A 19172-nucleotide genomic window follows, 5' to 3' on the forward strand; every position below is an offset into this window, starting at 1 on the left:
CTCCTTCAGTGAAGCTGAGAGGTACATAATCGTAAAACAATTCATTTTTTTTCTTAGAGTTTGCACGTTAACTCTTTTTCCAGTAGAGTTCACTGTGGTTACATTCCTGAAGCTCAGTACAGAATGTACAGTTCACACACTTGTGCACCAGTAATTTAATTTACACATAACATATAGTTCTCTTACATTTGTAAGACAAGCCTACGGATCATACTAACGTTCACAAATGACATATGATTATTTACAAAATTCCAACTAGCTGGGCTGGCGGCATTTCGGATGGTCACACTTCTCCCCCCACGAGAACTCAAGCTAGTTTTTCACGTGCCCCTTGAGAAACATTGTTCGAGAGGGTTGAGCCTACCTGGGAATACCTCACCCCATTTCCTGCCTTGACATTCCAGCTGCCTTGGCACTGCTAGCCCCAGTACTGTGCTGCACTGCCCCATCATACACCTGCAACCCTAGGCTCCACCATCGTAATCTGGGATTTTCCTGGCTGGCTCCCTGCTAGCCATAGGATTCCCCTCTCAGACTTCTCCTGCCTCCTATTGCCAATACTTAGCACAAGGGCCCCCTATCATGGTAAGGTTTCAACATATTAACATGGTACAATTTCTGCCCTGCCTAACAGTTCTACCATGTAGTTAACATCACTGACCTTCCTTACCACCTGGTAGGGTCCCTCCCAAGCTACCTGCAGGTTGTTGTGTCTGACAGGAATGAGAAAGAGTACCTTCTGCCCTACAGCATACTCTCTAGCTCGAGCATTCCTGTCATACCAGACCTTTTTCTACTGTTGGTTCTGCCAGGTGCCCCAGGGCAAAGCCCATGAGTTCCCTGAGCCTTGTTTTGAGGTTTAGGATATATGCCACAACAGACTCCTTGTGGGAGTCACACTCACCCTCCCACTCATCTCAAATCAAATCTAGAGGTCCCCTCACCCTATGCCCATACAGCAACTCAAAGGGTGAAAAACCTGTGGATTCCTGGGGAACCTCTCTGTAAGCAAACAGATGGGGTAAATATCTGTCCCACTCCCTCTTAAACTGGTCTGCAAATGCTCGTGGCATGGACTTGAGCGCAGAGATTTACCTCTCAACAAGACCATTAGTCTAGGAATAGTAGGGGGTTGTCTTTTGGTGCTTCACCCCACAGTACTTCCGCAGACAAGCCAGCAGGTCCGACATGAAACTGGCACCTCTGTCAGTATTTCTTTTGGAAAATTTACCCTGCTGAAAATCTCTAACAAAGCATTTGCCACCTTTTCTGCCTCAATGGAAGACAGAGCCACTGCCTCATGGTATCTGGTAGCATAATCTACTACAACTAGGATATATTTTCCCCTGTCGAACTTGGGGTACTCAAGGACCCCACAATTTCCACAGCTACCCTCTGAAATAGCCCCTCAATCAAAGGCAAAGGCATCAAAGGAGTTTTCACCTTGTCTCCTGCCTTGCCTACCTTTTGGCACTGCTCACAGGTCCTACAGTACCCTGTTACATCTCTGGAAATCCCAGGCCTAATAGAAGTTCTGCATAACACGTCTCTTTGTACGTGACCTGCAAAGGGAATATTATGGGCTATGGCTAGAAATGCCAGATGGTAGGCTCTGGGCACTAATAACTACTGTATTCTTTAACCCTCCCTAGCCCTTCCTCAGGGGTCCACTCTCTCTACAGTAACTCTTTGTCGCAGTATACAGATTCCCCTTTTCCTTGAGAATATGGTGCCTCACTAAATTACCTTCCTGAAGCCTTGTAATGTAGGGTCTGAGAGCTAAGCCCGTCTCAACTCTCTCTCTGTAACCCTTCCCAGCTCCCCTTCCACAGGAAGTCTGGTATTTTCTGACAGTGGTGCCTCACTGTCAACCTTGCAGTCACTCTGTCCAAGGGAACATCAGTACCTACAAGCAGCTGTAGCTCACCTTCAGTCTCACTGCTACAGGGCAGCTCCCTCTCTGAAGTAACCACCTCACCAGTCCTGGCTGCAAGCGTGCTGTCTTGTCTGGGCCTCCCCCAGGCTGCCAGATCCACGTGCTCGTTTCCAAACCTGACTGTGTGTAACTGCATGCACACATGGTATTGCATTATCAAAATCACTCCCTGCCAGAACATCTGCAGGGATATCCTCAAACACACCTACTTGCTGGCTTCCTTTTCCACCCTCTCAGTCAAGGTGAACCATAGCCAAAGGTATCTGCAATGGGGTCCCAACTGGCTCCTTGTTAGCTTGCCTGCTCTCCCTGACTAAGCCAAAAAAAAAAAATTCTGATATGAACTCTGAATGTTCACTGCATGGCTGATTAAGAGTATAAACATCTTCAGTGATCACTGTACACAAGCTACAAGAATTCAACATCCATGCCACTACAAGCCAATTAATATAGGATGCGGCTATCCCACCACTGCCAAATAAATTAATATGAGACACCTCTGCACTGGCCCAGTAAATCAAAGAGCCTCAATCGTCACCACTAGCACCAGTGAGGGATGTGCACATTGGAAGGATGACAAGTACACACACAGTAAAGTACAATTTCCCTTAAGAGCACACAGAGATCACAGTCAGTCTGGGGCTGGTTTCTCCCTCTTTCTCCAGATCCGCAATAAGACTCCCTACTGGCACAGCTATAGAGTTGAGTCTTTAGCCAGGGTTCCAAGCCAAGTCCTCCCACCACTCTCTCTGTCCAACCAGTGCTTCGTGTTCCTGCCTAAGCAGCTGACACACACACACACACACACACACACACACACACACACACACACACACACACACACACACACACTTTGAGATTTGATTTATACACAAACACACCTGGGAAAGGCTGGCACAGGTTTACTAGCTATGCCCCCTTCTACCCAGACCACAAGGTAGTTATTGCCACCAGAACCCCTTATCAGCTACTTTAAGGCCCTTCACAAAGGGTGACCAATCTTACTGGGTAATGCTACTATTATCCAAATGGTAAGTGTGACCAAGGCTATTTAGGAGTAGCCAATACAGTGTCGCAAAATACATATGCATGTACCCCAAGAGCTTAAATATCGCTAAACAAACCAGGCACAATGAAAAGGTTTAAATATATTTAATAATAAATAAGAAAACAACAAGACAATACTCAACAACTCAGCACAGTGACTACAGAGTTCAGAATCACAGGAAATATTTTAAAACATTGCAGGACTGCCTCAAATAAATCCTGAAAACATCTAAACGAAACTTTACTATATTCCTATCTATACCAAAGAGAGATTACTGTACCCTGGTTACTTACTATTAGCAAGGCAAGTGCTGATGACAGGATGTTTCCAGGTCCAAAGACAAATACAAAATGCAAAATCTCTGATAGAGTTCCCAAACTAATATCAAAACATTACTGCTCAGTCAGCTGGACGACATCATCTTTGTCACCTGCCTTCAGTTCCCAGGCTAACAGAAACCAACATCTGTGCCAAAAATACTTCTCTCAGACATGCAGATGCTAGGAAGTAAAAGAGCAATAAAAAATAATTTACATTTGAAACCTAGTAATTACTTCTGTTTCACGACAATAGAAAGAAACCTCTACTAGCCGTAGACATCCTGTCTCCTTTAGTGAAGCTGAGAGATAAACACAATCATGAAACATTTCACTTATTTTCTAAGAGTTTGCAAGTTAACTCTGTTCTTTTCTAGTAGGGTACACTGTGGTTACATTCTTGAAGCTCAGTACAGAACATAGTATTCAATATACACTTCTGAACCAGTAGTTTAATATACACATAACATACAGTTCTCTTACATTTGTAGAGTCAAGCCTATGGATCACACTAATATTTACAAATGACACACAATTTTTTCAGATAGCTCGACTGGCAAGTGTCACATTTATATATAAACCATATTAATATTTTCAAGTGACATAATTATTTACAAAATTCCAACTAGCTGGGCTGGCAGCATTTCGGTTTGTCACAATTGTTAACAGACTCAAACTTACTCCTTCAGGCACCATCTGTCATTGCTTTTATAAGGTGGTCCTTATGATCAGGACAGTTGTCCCATGAATAAAACATGAAAACTAACATATACCACAGTTTAAAAAAAAAAATGGTATTGTTTACTCACCTTGTAAACAACACACAGAAACACAATACTGTAATAGCTGAATACAACAATGAAAGTGTTATAACAATAACTCTACTTCTAAAAATAAAACAAAACAGGTCATGTGTGGCGTACTCTGCAACATCTAACATTTCCAGGAGACTGAATATCTTCTAGTCAACCCCCACTCCCTTGAGGGAATGGAACTACACATCACTGTAACCTTCCGTTGTAACCCACCTTCAAGTTATCCCAAACAGAAGCAATACCCTTTACTGTTAGGGTCCACACCAACATTCTACAGGTGTCTAAATGTATACAATATCTGCATACCAAATGCAAGAAAGGAATCCTCAAATGAAGCTGCCTAATGCAATATTTCTCCAAGAGATCAAATGCACCACACTATATTTAATTTTAGTGCTCCAAAAGCTACTTAAGGCCTCATGATATCTAGACTCTCCTTTCCTTGTAAGGGAATTTCAACCTTATGTCACTCTATATTGGCATTCCCCCTTGAAACCCACTGCTTTTAGCTTAGAAATGTACATCAGTTTTTCCTACTTTACTTAAAAATTAATTAAAATGTTCATACTAATGCACTTGAGTAACAGACATCCATTCTTCTAATCTGATTCAACTCAAACTAGACACAGTTATCCTACTACAATTGTGGCCGTCTCCCTACAGTTAGTTCCCCACCCACCCTCCTTGTTCTTGTTTTGGTGTTAATGTTGGTGGCTTTTGCCCTCCCCTCTTGTAGATTTGTATTTGGATACTCCTTCTGGGCCCATCTCATTTGCTCACTCAACTGAGTGCAGTGAGATCATATTCTGATAAAGCATTTGAGAAGGACAACCGTTGTAGCCTCTTAATCCTGCTCTGTTCCCTCCCTCAAATATATTATTTAGATATATATGTATTTTATTCAGCTGCTCTTACTGTAACTGTCTTAGTTGCTCTTCCGCTTGCTATCTGTTCAGTCGCTCTTACTCTGCACTTATTACTGCTCGTTAGTAGCCTTCTAATTTACTGCCTTCTGCACTTGTTTTTTAGTCATTTGTTAATTTAATTGCATTTATTTGAACTGTATTTGCCGTAGTGTTGCTACAACCTCTGGTGTGCTGGCCTGCACTACAATTTGAATTGCATTTACTGCTGTTTTAGTGGCTTTTCTGTAACAAAAAAAAATTCTAAGCTTGTTTCCTGCCTTTCCTGTAACTAGTTAAGTTCAGATACAGACTTGCTGTATTCAGGACTGTTGGTAAGCTTCTGAGCCCCCAAGCCTTTCTGTGCTGGAGGAAAGCCTTCTAGCTTATCAGTGGGAGTGGTAAGCATTAGGTAGCCTGTCTACCATGACAGGAGAGGTTCTTGGCCCAGAAATTGTAGTTTATTGATCATTTGGACAGTTTGTCCGTCTCTTTCAACTTTCTGGTTTAAGACACCACATCTGCGCTGGTTTCCCATCTTTCCTGTAACTAACCTACTTGGTAGCACTAGAAAGCCTTAAACTGATACAAGCCTTCCAGCTTAGAAGAGAGAGTGGAGTGATTAAATATCAGTTTTCTGTACTTAACTGTTTTCCGCCTAAACAGATTTTCCAGCGTTTATTGTGATTTAAAAGCTTGTTCTTTTCACATATTGTACTTATTTGACTGCCTGCACTTTTAAAAAAGTTTGGTTTAATTTGTTTAACTGTTGTAGGCTACACAGTAAAGTGCGATAGTTTGTAGTCGTTAGAAGTGTATTTTTTTTACTGTTATATATATATATATATATATATATATATATATATATATATATATATAATATCTATAGAGAGAGAGAGAGAGAGAGAACAATAGTAACAAGTGACTCTTTAGTCAGGTACACTAACATCCCACTCACTGGGCTGGACAAGCAGAAGGTTACTGTTAGCTGCCCGTCGGGAGCCAGAATCCACCACATAACACAAGCATTCAGGTCACTCCAGAACAAGTACAAATATGACTCTGTCACTGTTTATGTTGGTGTGAGCATTCAGGTCACTCCAGAACAAGTACAAATATGACTCTGTCACTGTTTATGTTGGTGTGAATGACCAGAGACATACCTCCCTGGACTACATGAAGAGACATGGAAGAGCTCTCTGATCATGCAGCCCAGGCTGGTATGACCCCGACCCAGAGTAGCATCCTGCCCTCACCAAGAATGATACCTCAGTATAAAGAAAAAAATGATCAATTTCAATAATTGGCTAAGCTTCTGGTGTCATTCAAAGGGGATCCAGTGTCTGTCAGCCTGGGACGACATGCTCAACAAGCCGCGTTGCTTCGCAAGAGACGGCTTGCATCTGTCACCCCTAGGCTTTCAAATACTGGCCAAGGCTCTTGCTGCCCCCATAGTGCCTTTTTTAGGCAAGGCTCAAAAGTCAAACCCACCTCCGTAAACAGCACAATTAACAAAAAACTGAGGGTTATGCTACTCAATGCCAGGAGTTTAAATCTCAAAATGGACGCGCTTGATGCACTCCTCAGTATGGAGAAAGTAGACATCTGTGCAGTAACTGAAACCTGGCTCAAGGCTCCAGAGAGCACCCCAACAGTACCGGGCTACAACTCATACCACACGTTTCTGCCACAGAACACTGACTGAAACACAAAAGGGGGGGGGTTTATCCATATTCATCAAGGATACCTACAACTCCAGGTTAGTGGTGCAGCAGGATACCTCTGAGATCATCCATGTGCAACTAACATCGGGCAAATCTGCAATGCATCATGGCCTGCTACAGATCACCCTCCATGACCCAGGACCACCACTCCTTTCTGGAGACACTGAAAAACATGAAGGTCCTACCGGACACCTTGATACTGGGCAATTTCAATTACCCTACCATTCACTGGGAAAACTACTCGAGTATAAATTCCCATGCCCAGCGCCTCCTGTAATTAATCAACTCACAGCGCCCTGGATCAGCTGGTAAACTCCCCTACGAGAGGTGAAAGCATATTGGACCTGGTCATCACCAACATGGGTGACAGGTGTTCCACACCAGAGGTCAACCAGTCACTGGTTAGATCAGAACATAAACTAAATCACTCTGGATGTCCACACCCCACCACCACCCCCAACTAAGGAAACCATAGTAAAAACTTTTCTAAAGCAAACTTCACCTTACTTAAGACAGAGGTGGTAAGTTTCACAGCCCCCACACTAAAGGATAACGCTGCCCAAGATGCAGAAACCTTTACAAATGCACTCTATGAGCACATTACAAGGATGCATGGATCGTACCATCCCTAGCAAAACCAAGACTCACTCCTGTAAGAGAAGGAAACCAGTTTGGTGGACCCCTGCAATAAATCAGGCTACACAACAGGAGGAGGAAACTAGTACAGACAAAAAAAGCAAATCCCAAGAAGGAAAGACATCACTGATCAGTATCAATAAGAAACTAAGGTCCCTCATGAAATCATCCAAGGTTAACTTCGAAATAAAAATAGCCAAGGATTCAAGAGAGAACCACAAAGCCTTCTTTAGCTATGTTAAGAATCTAAGTGGCAACTCGCAGATATGCACTGAACTTGTGCAAAATAGCACAAAATACTGAACCTACTGATATTTCCAACATCCTGGCAGACAGATTCAGTGCAAACTTCACCCCCTCACGCCTCCAAAAGGGCCCACAACAATATCGGAAAAGTGTAGTGTCCCAAAAATCACAGACGCACAGGTGAAAACAACCCTTTCAAAAGCCAAAAACAGCGTCAATGAGACCAGATGATGTCCCAGGCTGCATCTTGCACGAACTACAGAACGAACTAACCCCCCACCTAAACACGCTGTTCAACCTCAGCCTCTCCACAGGCTACGTGCCCATAGAATGGCGCACAGCAACGGTTATTCCTCTCCACAAAGGAGGAGCCACAATTGACCCTGGTAACTACTGTCCCATAAGCCTGACTAGTCTGGTCTGCAAGGCTATGGAGCGCATCATCATGGAACTCATTAACAAAGACATTGGGAACCTCCAAACACTTGACCCAACCCAGTTCGGCTTTGTTAAGGGCAGTTCATGCCTACTAAACCTGGTTGACTTCTTCGAGACAGATCACCAAGGCTATAGACGAGGGAAAGGTGGTTCACACAGCCTACCTTGACTTCGCCAAGGCTTTTGACACCATCCCCCACTCGGGTATTACAGAAAAACTCACCAGCCTGAACACAAGCCCCTACGTCACAAGATGGGTTGCCAACTGGTTTACAGACAGAACTCGCACAGTAAGAATAGCGGACTCCAGGTCCGACTTTAAACCAGTCACAAGTGGTGTCCCGCAAGGCTCAGTCCTGTGACCCCTACTGTTCGGCACATACTTCTCAGAAGTACAGGCAAACACAGGAGGACTATGGCTAACCAAGTTCGCCGATGTCTAAACACTAGGAGCCATAACCGACTCTCCACCCACGAATTAAAACATAGGTGGCAGCCCCCTTAACACAGAAGAGGTAATAAGAGATCTGGGGACGCAGGTAGATAGTAATCTCTCCTTTGACAATCATATTGCCAAAGTAGTTAGGAAATCCTTCTATGTGGCCAATCTAATTACTAAAGGGTTCGCATCTAGAAATAAAGAGGGTACAGTACCCCTCTACTTGTCACTCATTAGACCCATCATAGAGTACAATGCCCCATTTGGGATGTACCTCACAAGACACTTCCAACTGCTAGAAAGACCACAAAAGTACCTCACCAAGAGGATTACTGGCCTCAAACATACGTCCTATGCAGCCAGACTGAAAAAACTCTGGCTGTACTCAGTGGCATACCGCTTACTCAGAGGTGATCTCTGCCTGACTTACAAAGCCATGTCCAACTCAGAACTGATGGACATACTCCACCTAAAGAAATTCAAGTCACTGCAAGCCATGTGCTCTAGTGAGCTAAACCTTGCCACAACAATAAACAGAACATGCTGGAGGGATAGATTCCTGTCACAGAGACTCCCCATGCTTTGGAACAAAATTCCAAATTACATCAGGCAGAGCCCCTTACTAAACACACTTCAAGAAAAACCTTGACGAGTGGATGGGTAACAGAAAATACACCCCTGGGATAACTTCACTGGCTCTGCTTGACAGAGGATCAGTTAATCAATGGGGGCGGCGAAAGCAGACACACTCTGCCCTTGGGCAAATAGCCTAGTACCTATAATTACCCCCATGCCTCTCAACTGTGCAGAATGTATACATCTTATAAGTTTTTTTCAACCCTCCTAATCTCTGGATACCTTGGCTCACTCCATGACATTCTTTCCTTTCTGCTACAGCTAAAACTTATCTTAACCATTAGACTCGATTTCTTCTTTATCCACTGATTGTTTGCTTTGCCAGCAGCTCTGACCAGATGTAGCCCTGCTACACTTGGACTCACTCCACTCTCCACCCTACTCCCATTCCTACCCACCCCCCCACAACCACAAACTTACAGTTAAACTAAACCACACCGACTATAAACTGCCATCCAGTCCAGATTAACAGCATATTCTACAAAGGTATCCACCCCATAGGATACATACAAACCAACCAGACATAGATAAAATAAATTATATCAAGCACAATGTACTACTTCCCAATCAACCAATTACTCTTACCCACCAAAGTCACTATGCTAATAACCTTAAGTTTAGGAACACTCAAGTACAACACCTATAGCCAAACATTCTAAACCTCCACCCCCATCTGACATGCCCCAAAAACATCATCACTTCTCAAACATTTCCTCCCAAATATTTCATTACCCTTTTACATACAACTCACACACCAAAATAAAAACCAACTCCGCACCCAAACCCAACATCATTAACTTAAACCCCAACTCTAAAACCAAGTTCAAACCACTAAACTCCTATCTAATACAAAAACTACTAGAGAGAGGCGACATACACCCAAACCCTGGAAAAAACACACAAACTCAAAATATCTAAGCCTTTTTACCATTAGCCTAAGACGGATATGCAACAAAATGACTGCCCACAAATATAAACCTGTATGGCTTCAAACAACTAATCACCGTCCCAACTAGGTACAACAAAGACCATCGTAGCCACTCGACCTTAGACTGGATTCTTGTATCCCACCCCTCCAATTTCCCCTCTGCAGGTACACTCTCTGGCTCACTTAGTGACCATCGCCCAGCATTTATCATGCAAACCACCTCCCATCCCTGTAGCAAACACACTGTTAAAATAGTCAGAAATACTAATAGCCTTAACCAACAAACCCTCAACAATATATCTAGTATTAACTGGATACCCCTAAAAACACTACCACTTAATGATGCCGTAAAATACTTCAATTCAACATTCCTGAAAAACTGACAGCCTTGTCCCTACATGAACAAAATAAATAAATAAATAAAATAAATAAATAAAGACAACAAAAACCTCATGGTTAGCTGTCAGTTGCCTAGACATCACGAAACAAAGATATAACCTAGGAGAAATGGAAAAAGAATAAAACCGTGCAAAATCTCCAAGCCTTTAAAACAATTTGCAATAAAGTTACTAAACTAGAGAATAAATGTAAGGAAAAACTTAACCCCCAACAACATAAATATAATCCCAAAACATTCTGGAGCTCTACTAATCCACTCCTTAACCCAGGAACTAAAAAATAACTTTCCCCTCACCCAATAACCCACCATCACACACAGCAGAAGAAATCAACAAATATTTCATACAATCCATAATCAGTCCTACTCACCTCAAAAACTAAGCCAGGGTACCCCAACCCAAACCTAAACAACTCTCCTCTAACCAGTACTGACCAAGACCACAACTACACTAACAACCAACAACAAAACCCTAACAGGTTCTCCTTTCAACCCATACCCACCTTGACAATTAGAAAGCTGCTGCTCAAACTAAAACCTGGCTCCATATCAGCCGACAACCTTTCACCCCAATATCTAAAGCTATCAGCTGATTCAGTACCATACCCAATAAGTATCCTAATTAATAGAGCACTCTCTCAAAATACAGTCCCAACAGTACGGAAAATGTCTTGTATAACACCAATCCATAAAAGGAGGACATTCCACAGAAATATCTAACTTGTGCCCAATATCTATCTCATCACCAATATCCAAAATCATGGAAAGATGTATACACCAACATCTAATCTCCACACTCAAACCCAGCATGACTTTAGGCGTTACCATGTCATATCCACTGCATTACTATCATTAACAAACACAATTAAGCAGGCCAGGGATAAAGGATACCTAGTATATGAAGTATTCCTGGACCTCTCAAAAGCATTTGACACAGTATCACACAATTAAGTGCTAGATATTCTGTCTAAACTAGGATGCTCTACAACCTCACTTCAATGTCAGAGGTTTTCGAAATGATCGAAGGAAAGCTTCAAAATGGGATAACAAATTCTCCCCACACCTACAGAACCCAAAAGGAGTCCCCCAAGGGTGCATTTTAGGACCTCAACTTTTCAACATGTTCACCAATATTCTGTACACTTCCTATGCCCCATTTAATACAATATGCAGATGATTCAACATTAATATGTACCTCTCATACTCTCCAAGAACTACAAAACAAAACCCAGCACTCATTCACAGCAACAGAAACATGGCTCACTAAGTCCCAACTCTTTTTAAACCTCCCCCCAAACAATCATAATCTTGTGTTATCATTGATAAAACTTAAACTAGACCTACATGTTCAACAAAATATCAAGAAAACTCATAAAAATAGGACTCCTCTATAGAAACTGACAATTTCTTTTGACATCCACCAAGCCCATCCTGGCAAAACCTTCCTTCTCCCATCTCCATTCATGCATGGAATTATCTAAGTCTTTAAGTCACCCGTGTGTAATATCCAATTCCCATGATGACTTTAAGGTTTATAACTATTCCAAATATGAATTCAGTATCGAGCATGTCAACTTATTGTCTAAAGGGTTTATGTTTGCTCCTTGTAGGAAGGGCAATATGGTTGACATGATTATAGATTTAAAAACATTTATTTGAAAAATGAATTTATTAATGTGGTTCCCCGATAAAAGTGATAATGTGCATACGGGACTTGTTAACCCTAGTACTTTTAATCCTCCTATGAATCAAAACAGTAGCTTTATTTGAAAAGGCCTGTGAAATTGACATCAGAGCCTACAAAAACAAATGCGGTTTGCAACAATTTAATAATTTGACAAATAAGGAAAGACAGTTGCTGGATTCCTTGATTAACAAAGAAATACATATTATGAAACCTGACAAAGGGAATGGAGTAGTTATTGTTGAGAGAAATGATTATATTGATGCCATTACAGATATGCTTATGGAGGAAATTTATACTGAGAGTAGTATTAACGAAATTAAAATTAGCTATAAAAGTATTGATTTGCTCCTTGACGATAAGTTGTATCAAGGGCAGATCAGTGAAAAAGATCATGATTATCTGATGAACCCTCATCCAGTTGTAAGTGGTATTTTTGGGATTCCCAAAATACACAAAGGCCTGAATAATATCAAATTCAGGCCAATAGTGGATGGTAAAAGAAGTAAGACATGTTTCATCAGTAAGTTCCTAGATCATGAACTTAAGAGGGGTTTGACTGCCTTTGATTATATATCAAGGGACTCTTGGAGAATTTTGTTTAGAAAAATTAAGAAATTTGAGTATTACTGATAATCTTATTTTTCTCACTATTGATGTTTGTAATTTATTTACAGTCATTCCTCATAATACGGGTCTTGTTTGGTTGGAAACACAACTAGTTAAAACTGAAAAGTATGACCAAGATGCAATGAATACATATATTATGCTTATGGAAATTGTCCCACGTAATAAGTTTATATTTTTTGAAGGACAATTTTTTAAACAGTCTACAGGAGTGGCTATGTGGGGCAGCTTGTGCCCCCATTTATGCTAATTATGTAATGGTGTTTTGGGAACAAGAATTTGTCTTTAAAACAAAATATTACAAATGTATTAAGCAATATACGCGTTACCTGGATATTTTTATAGCATAGGATGGTAATGTTAAGGAACTAGAAGAATTCATAGATTATATTAATAGTACTGTTGAATTTTTGAAATTCACTTACCAATTTAGTACTGAAACTATTTCTTATTTGGATGTACAATTAACTATTGATCAAGCTAACAAATGTATTAGATCTGATATTTATAGAAAAAGTACCTTTTCCAATTCATATATGGACTTAACAGTTGGCATCCTCACCACCAAAAAAGAGGGATCATTAAAGGTCAAATGGTTAGAGCAGCTAGGATGGTGAGTGATGATGCCTTTTTAAAGGAATTGGAATTTATGATAAGTATGTTTAGAAAACGAGGTTACCCAGAAGATCTATGTAATAAAGTTAAGAATGAAATAGTTCTGAAAAGGTTTAATGGTTTTTATCAAGCCATCATTAAGATGAATAATAGTCCAGTTACTAATACAGGTTTGAGTAGAATCACTAAACAAGATGTTAGTATGAAATTGATATTCATCACTACGTACAACTATGATGTTGAATGGTTTATTGACATGATTAAGAAAAATTGGGGTTTTTGCAATTAGATAAGCAAGTGAATCATAAAATAGGGGGGTACCTAAGTTCGTCTTTCGAAGGGATCAATCGTTTAAAGAATTGTTATATAAGAATGGCGAGCTTAACAATCGTAGAATTGATAAAAAGTGTGGGAATTTTAGGTGTGGGAGATGTTTGACTTGTAAATATATATTAACAACGGGGGAAAGTATTAAGGTCAATTGTTATCACATTCCCATTGTTGGTCACTATGATTGTTATATGAAGAATGTTGTTTATGTTGCACTATGCCAGGAATGCACCACATTTTATGTGGGCAAAACAGCAAGATTCTTCAGGGAAAGAATCAGGGAACATATATATGGATATCAAAAGTGGTAAGGTCACCAATGCTCTAGCAAGACATGTTCGGGCTTTTCCTGAACACACGTTTAGATTTTGTGTGATTCAGCATCTTAAGAAAGATATGCAAGGGAAAATCATGGCTATCCATTTAGATATATGTGAATTAAAATGGCAAATACGGTTGGATGCCCTTTATTTTCCAGGTATAAATGAGAACATCAGCTTAGCACCCATTCTTAAGTTAAGACACATCTTGGGTTAACTTAGTAACCTTCCCTGTGTTTTTTATCAGGATTATTTGGCTTTCTTTTGTTTTCCTTGTTTGTCTTAACATACGCCAAACAGGTTTTAGAGCTTTTTGATGGTTTTTTTTTTATATATTTTGTTTTTTGTACGCATTCTTTCATCATTTATTATTTATTTTTCATTTATTTATTATTTTCTGTTAGTTTTTATATGACATTTATAATGTGTATATGTGGTTTCTTTTTTATGAGATGGTATTATTTTTAAAAACTCATTTGGGGTGTTTTTGCCTTTAACAATGTTGTTAAGTAATTGGCTGCAGGTGTTTATTTTAATTGATGTAATTGAAAGTGTATTTAAGTGGTTTTTAGATCTTGTTCGTTGTTCTGAAGAAGTCTATATCATTGTAGATGAAACCTGGGTTAACAGTGTGTTTGGTTTTCAGTGTCTATGCCTGTGTTTTTCTACTATTAAATATTTTGGATATCCGTATCTCCAGTGGTTATTTAGTTTGTGGAACTGTTCCTTGAAGATTACAAGTGAAATTAACCTTGCTGGCAAAGTGCTCGCTAGAGCACTGGTGACCTTACCACTTTTGATATCTTTTACTTTACCTTTTATAAGAGGGACTGCTCAGAGCTTATTATTTTGTACTTTTTATCTTTTTCTACATGGTTTTATTTATTTTTTTTAAAGGTTATTGCCTAACAGTCTATTATTTAAGCGCTACTTGATTTTCTCGTTAGTGTTCGAACGTCATTGTTAAAATGAACAAACATAACCTAATTTGATGTTTTCAACCTTTGGCTTCACGAGTTTGTGACAAAGACATCCAGTTATCCATGTAGTTCACAATTTTTCCTGCGCTTTTTGCAGGGACCCAACCCCCCTGCACCCCCATGCATATAAATGTTTGTGGCAAAGATATCCACGTAGCTCACAAATATTTTTTCCCTGCGCTTTTTGCAAGGGGAGGCCAGCCCCCCTGCACCCCCCAGTGTATATAAATAGAAATATACCAACTCTGAGATCGCATTCTTTAAGGAAGTGGGTAAACTACTCGTGATGTCACAGGCAAATCTGCATGACATGTCAATCATGCACCATTTGCATACTACAGCACAGCCATTAGGCATGCCAATCACTATGGCCATACCCATTTCTATGCAAAACAGCTGGGGGGGGGTTACTGTTGTAAAACATCACCTTCCAACTTTATAAACCAAACAGAACACTGAGATCAAAGGACAAAAACATCCCGGAAACCTACAAACCTCCTAGAAATCAGGAGAAAAACACTTTACTCATACTCGATCGCCAAATTACAGAATACTCTCCCACTCAATATTAAACTAACTTATTAGTTCACACCACTACAAAGCCCTCCTAAAAGAGCAGTTAAACAAATCTTGACTATGCACATCTCTCTGCAAGCTAATCGATTTTATTACTTAAGCTACCTACATATCTACCAGGGGTAGAAACTCCAACTTTCTCCTCCCTAATATGATTGCAGCAACAGGAACATACCCTTAAGAAAACTATGCTACCCACGAAGATTATCTCAGCTTGTGAACTGAAGTTAATTGTAAATATTCAACTGTTTAATACACAAGTGATATCAAGTATGTCTGCTCACTACTTCCCTTACATATGTAATTTGCTGTAATATTGTAACATGTAACTTACTGTCATGTTAAACATCGTGTGATGTACAGTGTAACAAATTGTCTTGTGTGGAGCTTTTCTCCCCTGGCCTCTGCTGAAAATGGGTCAGGTGACCCAGTCAGACCATCCCAGTAACCAAATGTCAAATATTTTGCCTCATGATTTTGTTGCATTTCTCAAAGTGTGTGGTTTTCTGGCAAATCATTTTGAACCAAAACCACTAAATAACAATATACATTTCAGTTTTAGAGTTCATATTCTTAAGAGAAATACACAATACCACCATGCATATTATTCTATAAACTTTCTAAGTTTATAAAAGCAATATTCAAAAACCCATTATTGATGGCTTTGTCCAGATTTCTCGATCTAAGAGGTTGACAGGTATGATATACAGACTACTGTCGGGTATTCCAGTTTCAGAATCCGTTTTCTTCTATCTGCAGGATTTTTTCCAATTCCAAAATACAGCAAGCCAGCAATAGTTACGCTTCCCCCATGGTACGTCTTTACAGATGTTCCACATAGCTCTATCAAAGTGTACATAGTTAACAACATATACATACAAACCCACCATATACGCCTTTGTATAAACTTAACACTTAGTATACTTATGTAGTAAAACAAATCAACACTTATTTTCTCCATTATTATTAAGTACATTTCACCCCTCACTATAACAAATTATCAGTTTCTCTAAGAACCAGCCACATTACTTACAACAGTCCAGAACAAGTGGTGCACACGAAGGTACCAATGGTGATGTCCACGTAAGTCACCCCTCGCTGCTCACACTCGAAGCAGTGACGGTTAGCGGGACTTGCCCCCAGTTCACGCACCCGTCTACACTGCGCTTCCTCTTGCTCCTTTGCTTTCTTGCTAAGGGACATGACAGCAGTTTGTCCAGGAATTTGAAGCCAATTAGTCCCTGCAGACACAGTTAGATATATCCTCCACAAGAGAATAAATGCCGTCCTTTTCCCTCCTCAGCGACTTACCATATCCCTACCGACATGGGCTACGAGACAAGTGATGACGACAGCGACCGGTTACTAACTTGAGAGAAGAGGCGCGTCTCAATGACAGCCAAAGCGTAACTAAGGCGACCGCGTGGAACTCTACGTGGGTGTTACCCCCTTGTGCTGGTTGCACGGAGAACAGGAAGCTGCTACACTTGTGTCGTTGAAAGCAGAGACTCGCTCCCGGCCTCCGCCTCTATGTCTCCACAGCATCCACGGGATGGGTGGCCCCGCCCAGGCAGGTCAGCCTATGGCGGGCGAGAAGGGGCTAACTTGATCTGAAGCGGGTTTATTTACCCATTTTTAAAGTGCAGACCCCAAGGTTGCTAGGAGTCGCGATTTTTATGAATGTTACTTTCTGCATACTTCTGATTTTTTACTCAAATTGTAGTTCTGTTCCTCTGAATCCCTCCCAAAGCTGGTGACTTTTTAAGAAACGTGGTGAATTACACAATTAAAAGTTATGCATTTATTTACTTCACTTTCCGTTATTCTGTCAAAGTTTCTGATTCTGTTGAAATTCGTACCTGATTGGTTGAGAGCTACTGTCATTTGTCTATTTAGTTGATCCTCAAGTGTCAGCCCGTCATCAACGATCACCCCCAAAATTTCACAATTTATAAAACAACTGCCTGTTGGCTCACAAATTATATAAAGGCATCAAAACGTGGAGATGTAGATTCCTTTAAGGTAACATTTATAACCATAGCCTATGTGACGGAGGTATTGAGTTTAGACTAATTGCTTTTTATCCAAGGAAGGATGCAGTCCACATTGACTTTAAGTAATCTGATAACCACCATAAGCTACTGACAGAGGTATAGTATTGAAAGAATGATAACGCAGTTCTTTTCCTCTGATAAGTTTGTGTAAGGACAGCATTTGCACAATATGTATCAACAGACCTCGTATGAAACCCTGCTGAACTTCACAATCCAGATGGTGAGGGGACTTGAATTTTATTTACTTTTTATTTATTTATTTAAGGTACGTAAGTAGGTCAGATCATGGATTCCCTTTCAGCAATGACCTTGTTACGTACCATAACAAGGTAGCAATATAACTAAAATAATCAATGGGAATAACATCATAAAAACAATACATGGTTCAGAACTTCAGATCCCCAGGTACAAAGCTCAAGTAGTACTAGTAGCCCAAACGGTCTAATTCACATTGGAGTAGATGACATCCCATCTGTGCAGAAAGCTACAGTTAATGCAAGAAATACCTTCACCTTTTGGGTCCACCCTGATAAGTTAGAAGAAAACCACTTGAGGAAGGCAACACAGGGAACCATGTCTACTCCAAACAATATATCTTGATCTATGATGTCAGAAGCTGCAGCAAAATCAAGGGGATCCAAAATCAAATAGTTTTCTACTAGTCTTTACAAAATCGTTCACAAATCAACTGAGAGCAGTCATAATGCTATGGCAAATCCAAAATCCAGCCCAAAAACTGTGAAAGAGGTTCTGGTTCTTTAAAAAGGATTGAAGCTACATACAATGGCTTTATGTTCCAGCTGACTATCCTATATGGACTCCCAGACATATTGCCATCTGTTATAGAAGATAACCAAAACAAAGTTCCATAAGACAGCATGGGAAAGCTGGTATAGTGGTAGCACTTTAGCAGCAGGAATATAAATAAAGCAGCTCAAAGAAAGGAGACCAGTTTAAATAAAAGAGAGCTACATAAAATGCTTAACAGAATGGGTTATCACAAAATTACATTTGTTAAATAGCTATTGACATAGTCACGTAGAAGAACCAGCTGACTGTTTTAATATTGTTTCAATATTCTAAACTGGAACACTCCATTCAAGTCTGTGAAATAAAAATCAACCAATTAGTGAGAACTCAGAAGGAAGCCATGTTGATTAGAGTAGGAGCCACAAAGCCCTATTTAATATTATTGAGGAGGCAGAGTGCACTAGCACTTCTGTATCTCAACAATAAATGGTCAAACGGTTTATTCTTTCACACTTCTTTTGCCCAGAGTTAAGGTTAAGTCACTGTAGACATATAGTGAGTAACAGAGGAGTCCCAGCACCAGATACCTTCTTCTAATTGCCAGGTACAAGTCTGGGGGAATTCTTAGTTAAGCCCTACATGTTGAGATGATCCTGACCATTGACCAGTGTTTGCATTTCAGACTAGGGGATTAATTCCAGGAAGGTGCCACTTGCTATTGTGGTAGTTTGTGAATATCACTTTAACCCTTCTTTCTTGAAAAACATTAAAGCA

The 19172-nt window shown here is 40.3% G+C and overlaps 1 protein-coding gene across 2 annotated transcripts in view; it reads right to left on the reverse strand.

Annotated features, from left to right (window-relative positions):
• The window catches only part of AGFG2 (ArfGAP with FG repeats 2), an 851713-nt gene extending 834574 nt beyond the window's left edge, over nucleotides 1-17139 (reverse strand). For both annotated transcript variants that reach the window (XM_044077339.1, XM_044077338.1), the window contains exon 1: nucleotides 16628-17139. In XM_044077339.1, coding sequence (XP_043933274.1) covers nucleotides 16628-16797 — 170 coding nt within the window. In that variant the 5' untranslated portion in view covers nucleotides 16798-17139. The remainder of the gene's footprint in view (nucleotides 1-16627) is intronic.
• Nucleotides 17140-19172: the final 2033 nt, after the last annotated feature.

The sequence above is a fragment of the Protopterus annectens genome, chromosome 7.part0, assembly GCF_019279795.1.
Source record: "Protopterus annectens isolate FY-2018-M chromosome 7.part0, PAN1.0, whole genome shotgun sequence".
Lineage (NCBI taxonomy): Eukaryota > Metazoa > Chordata > Ceratodontiformes > Protopteridae > Protopterus > Protopterus annectens.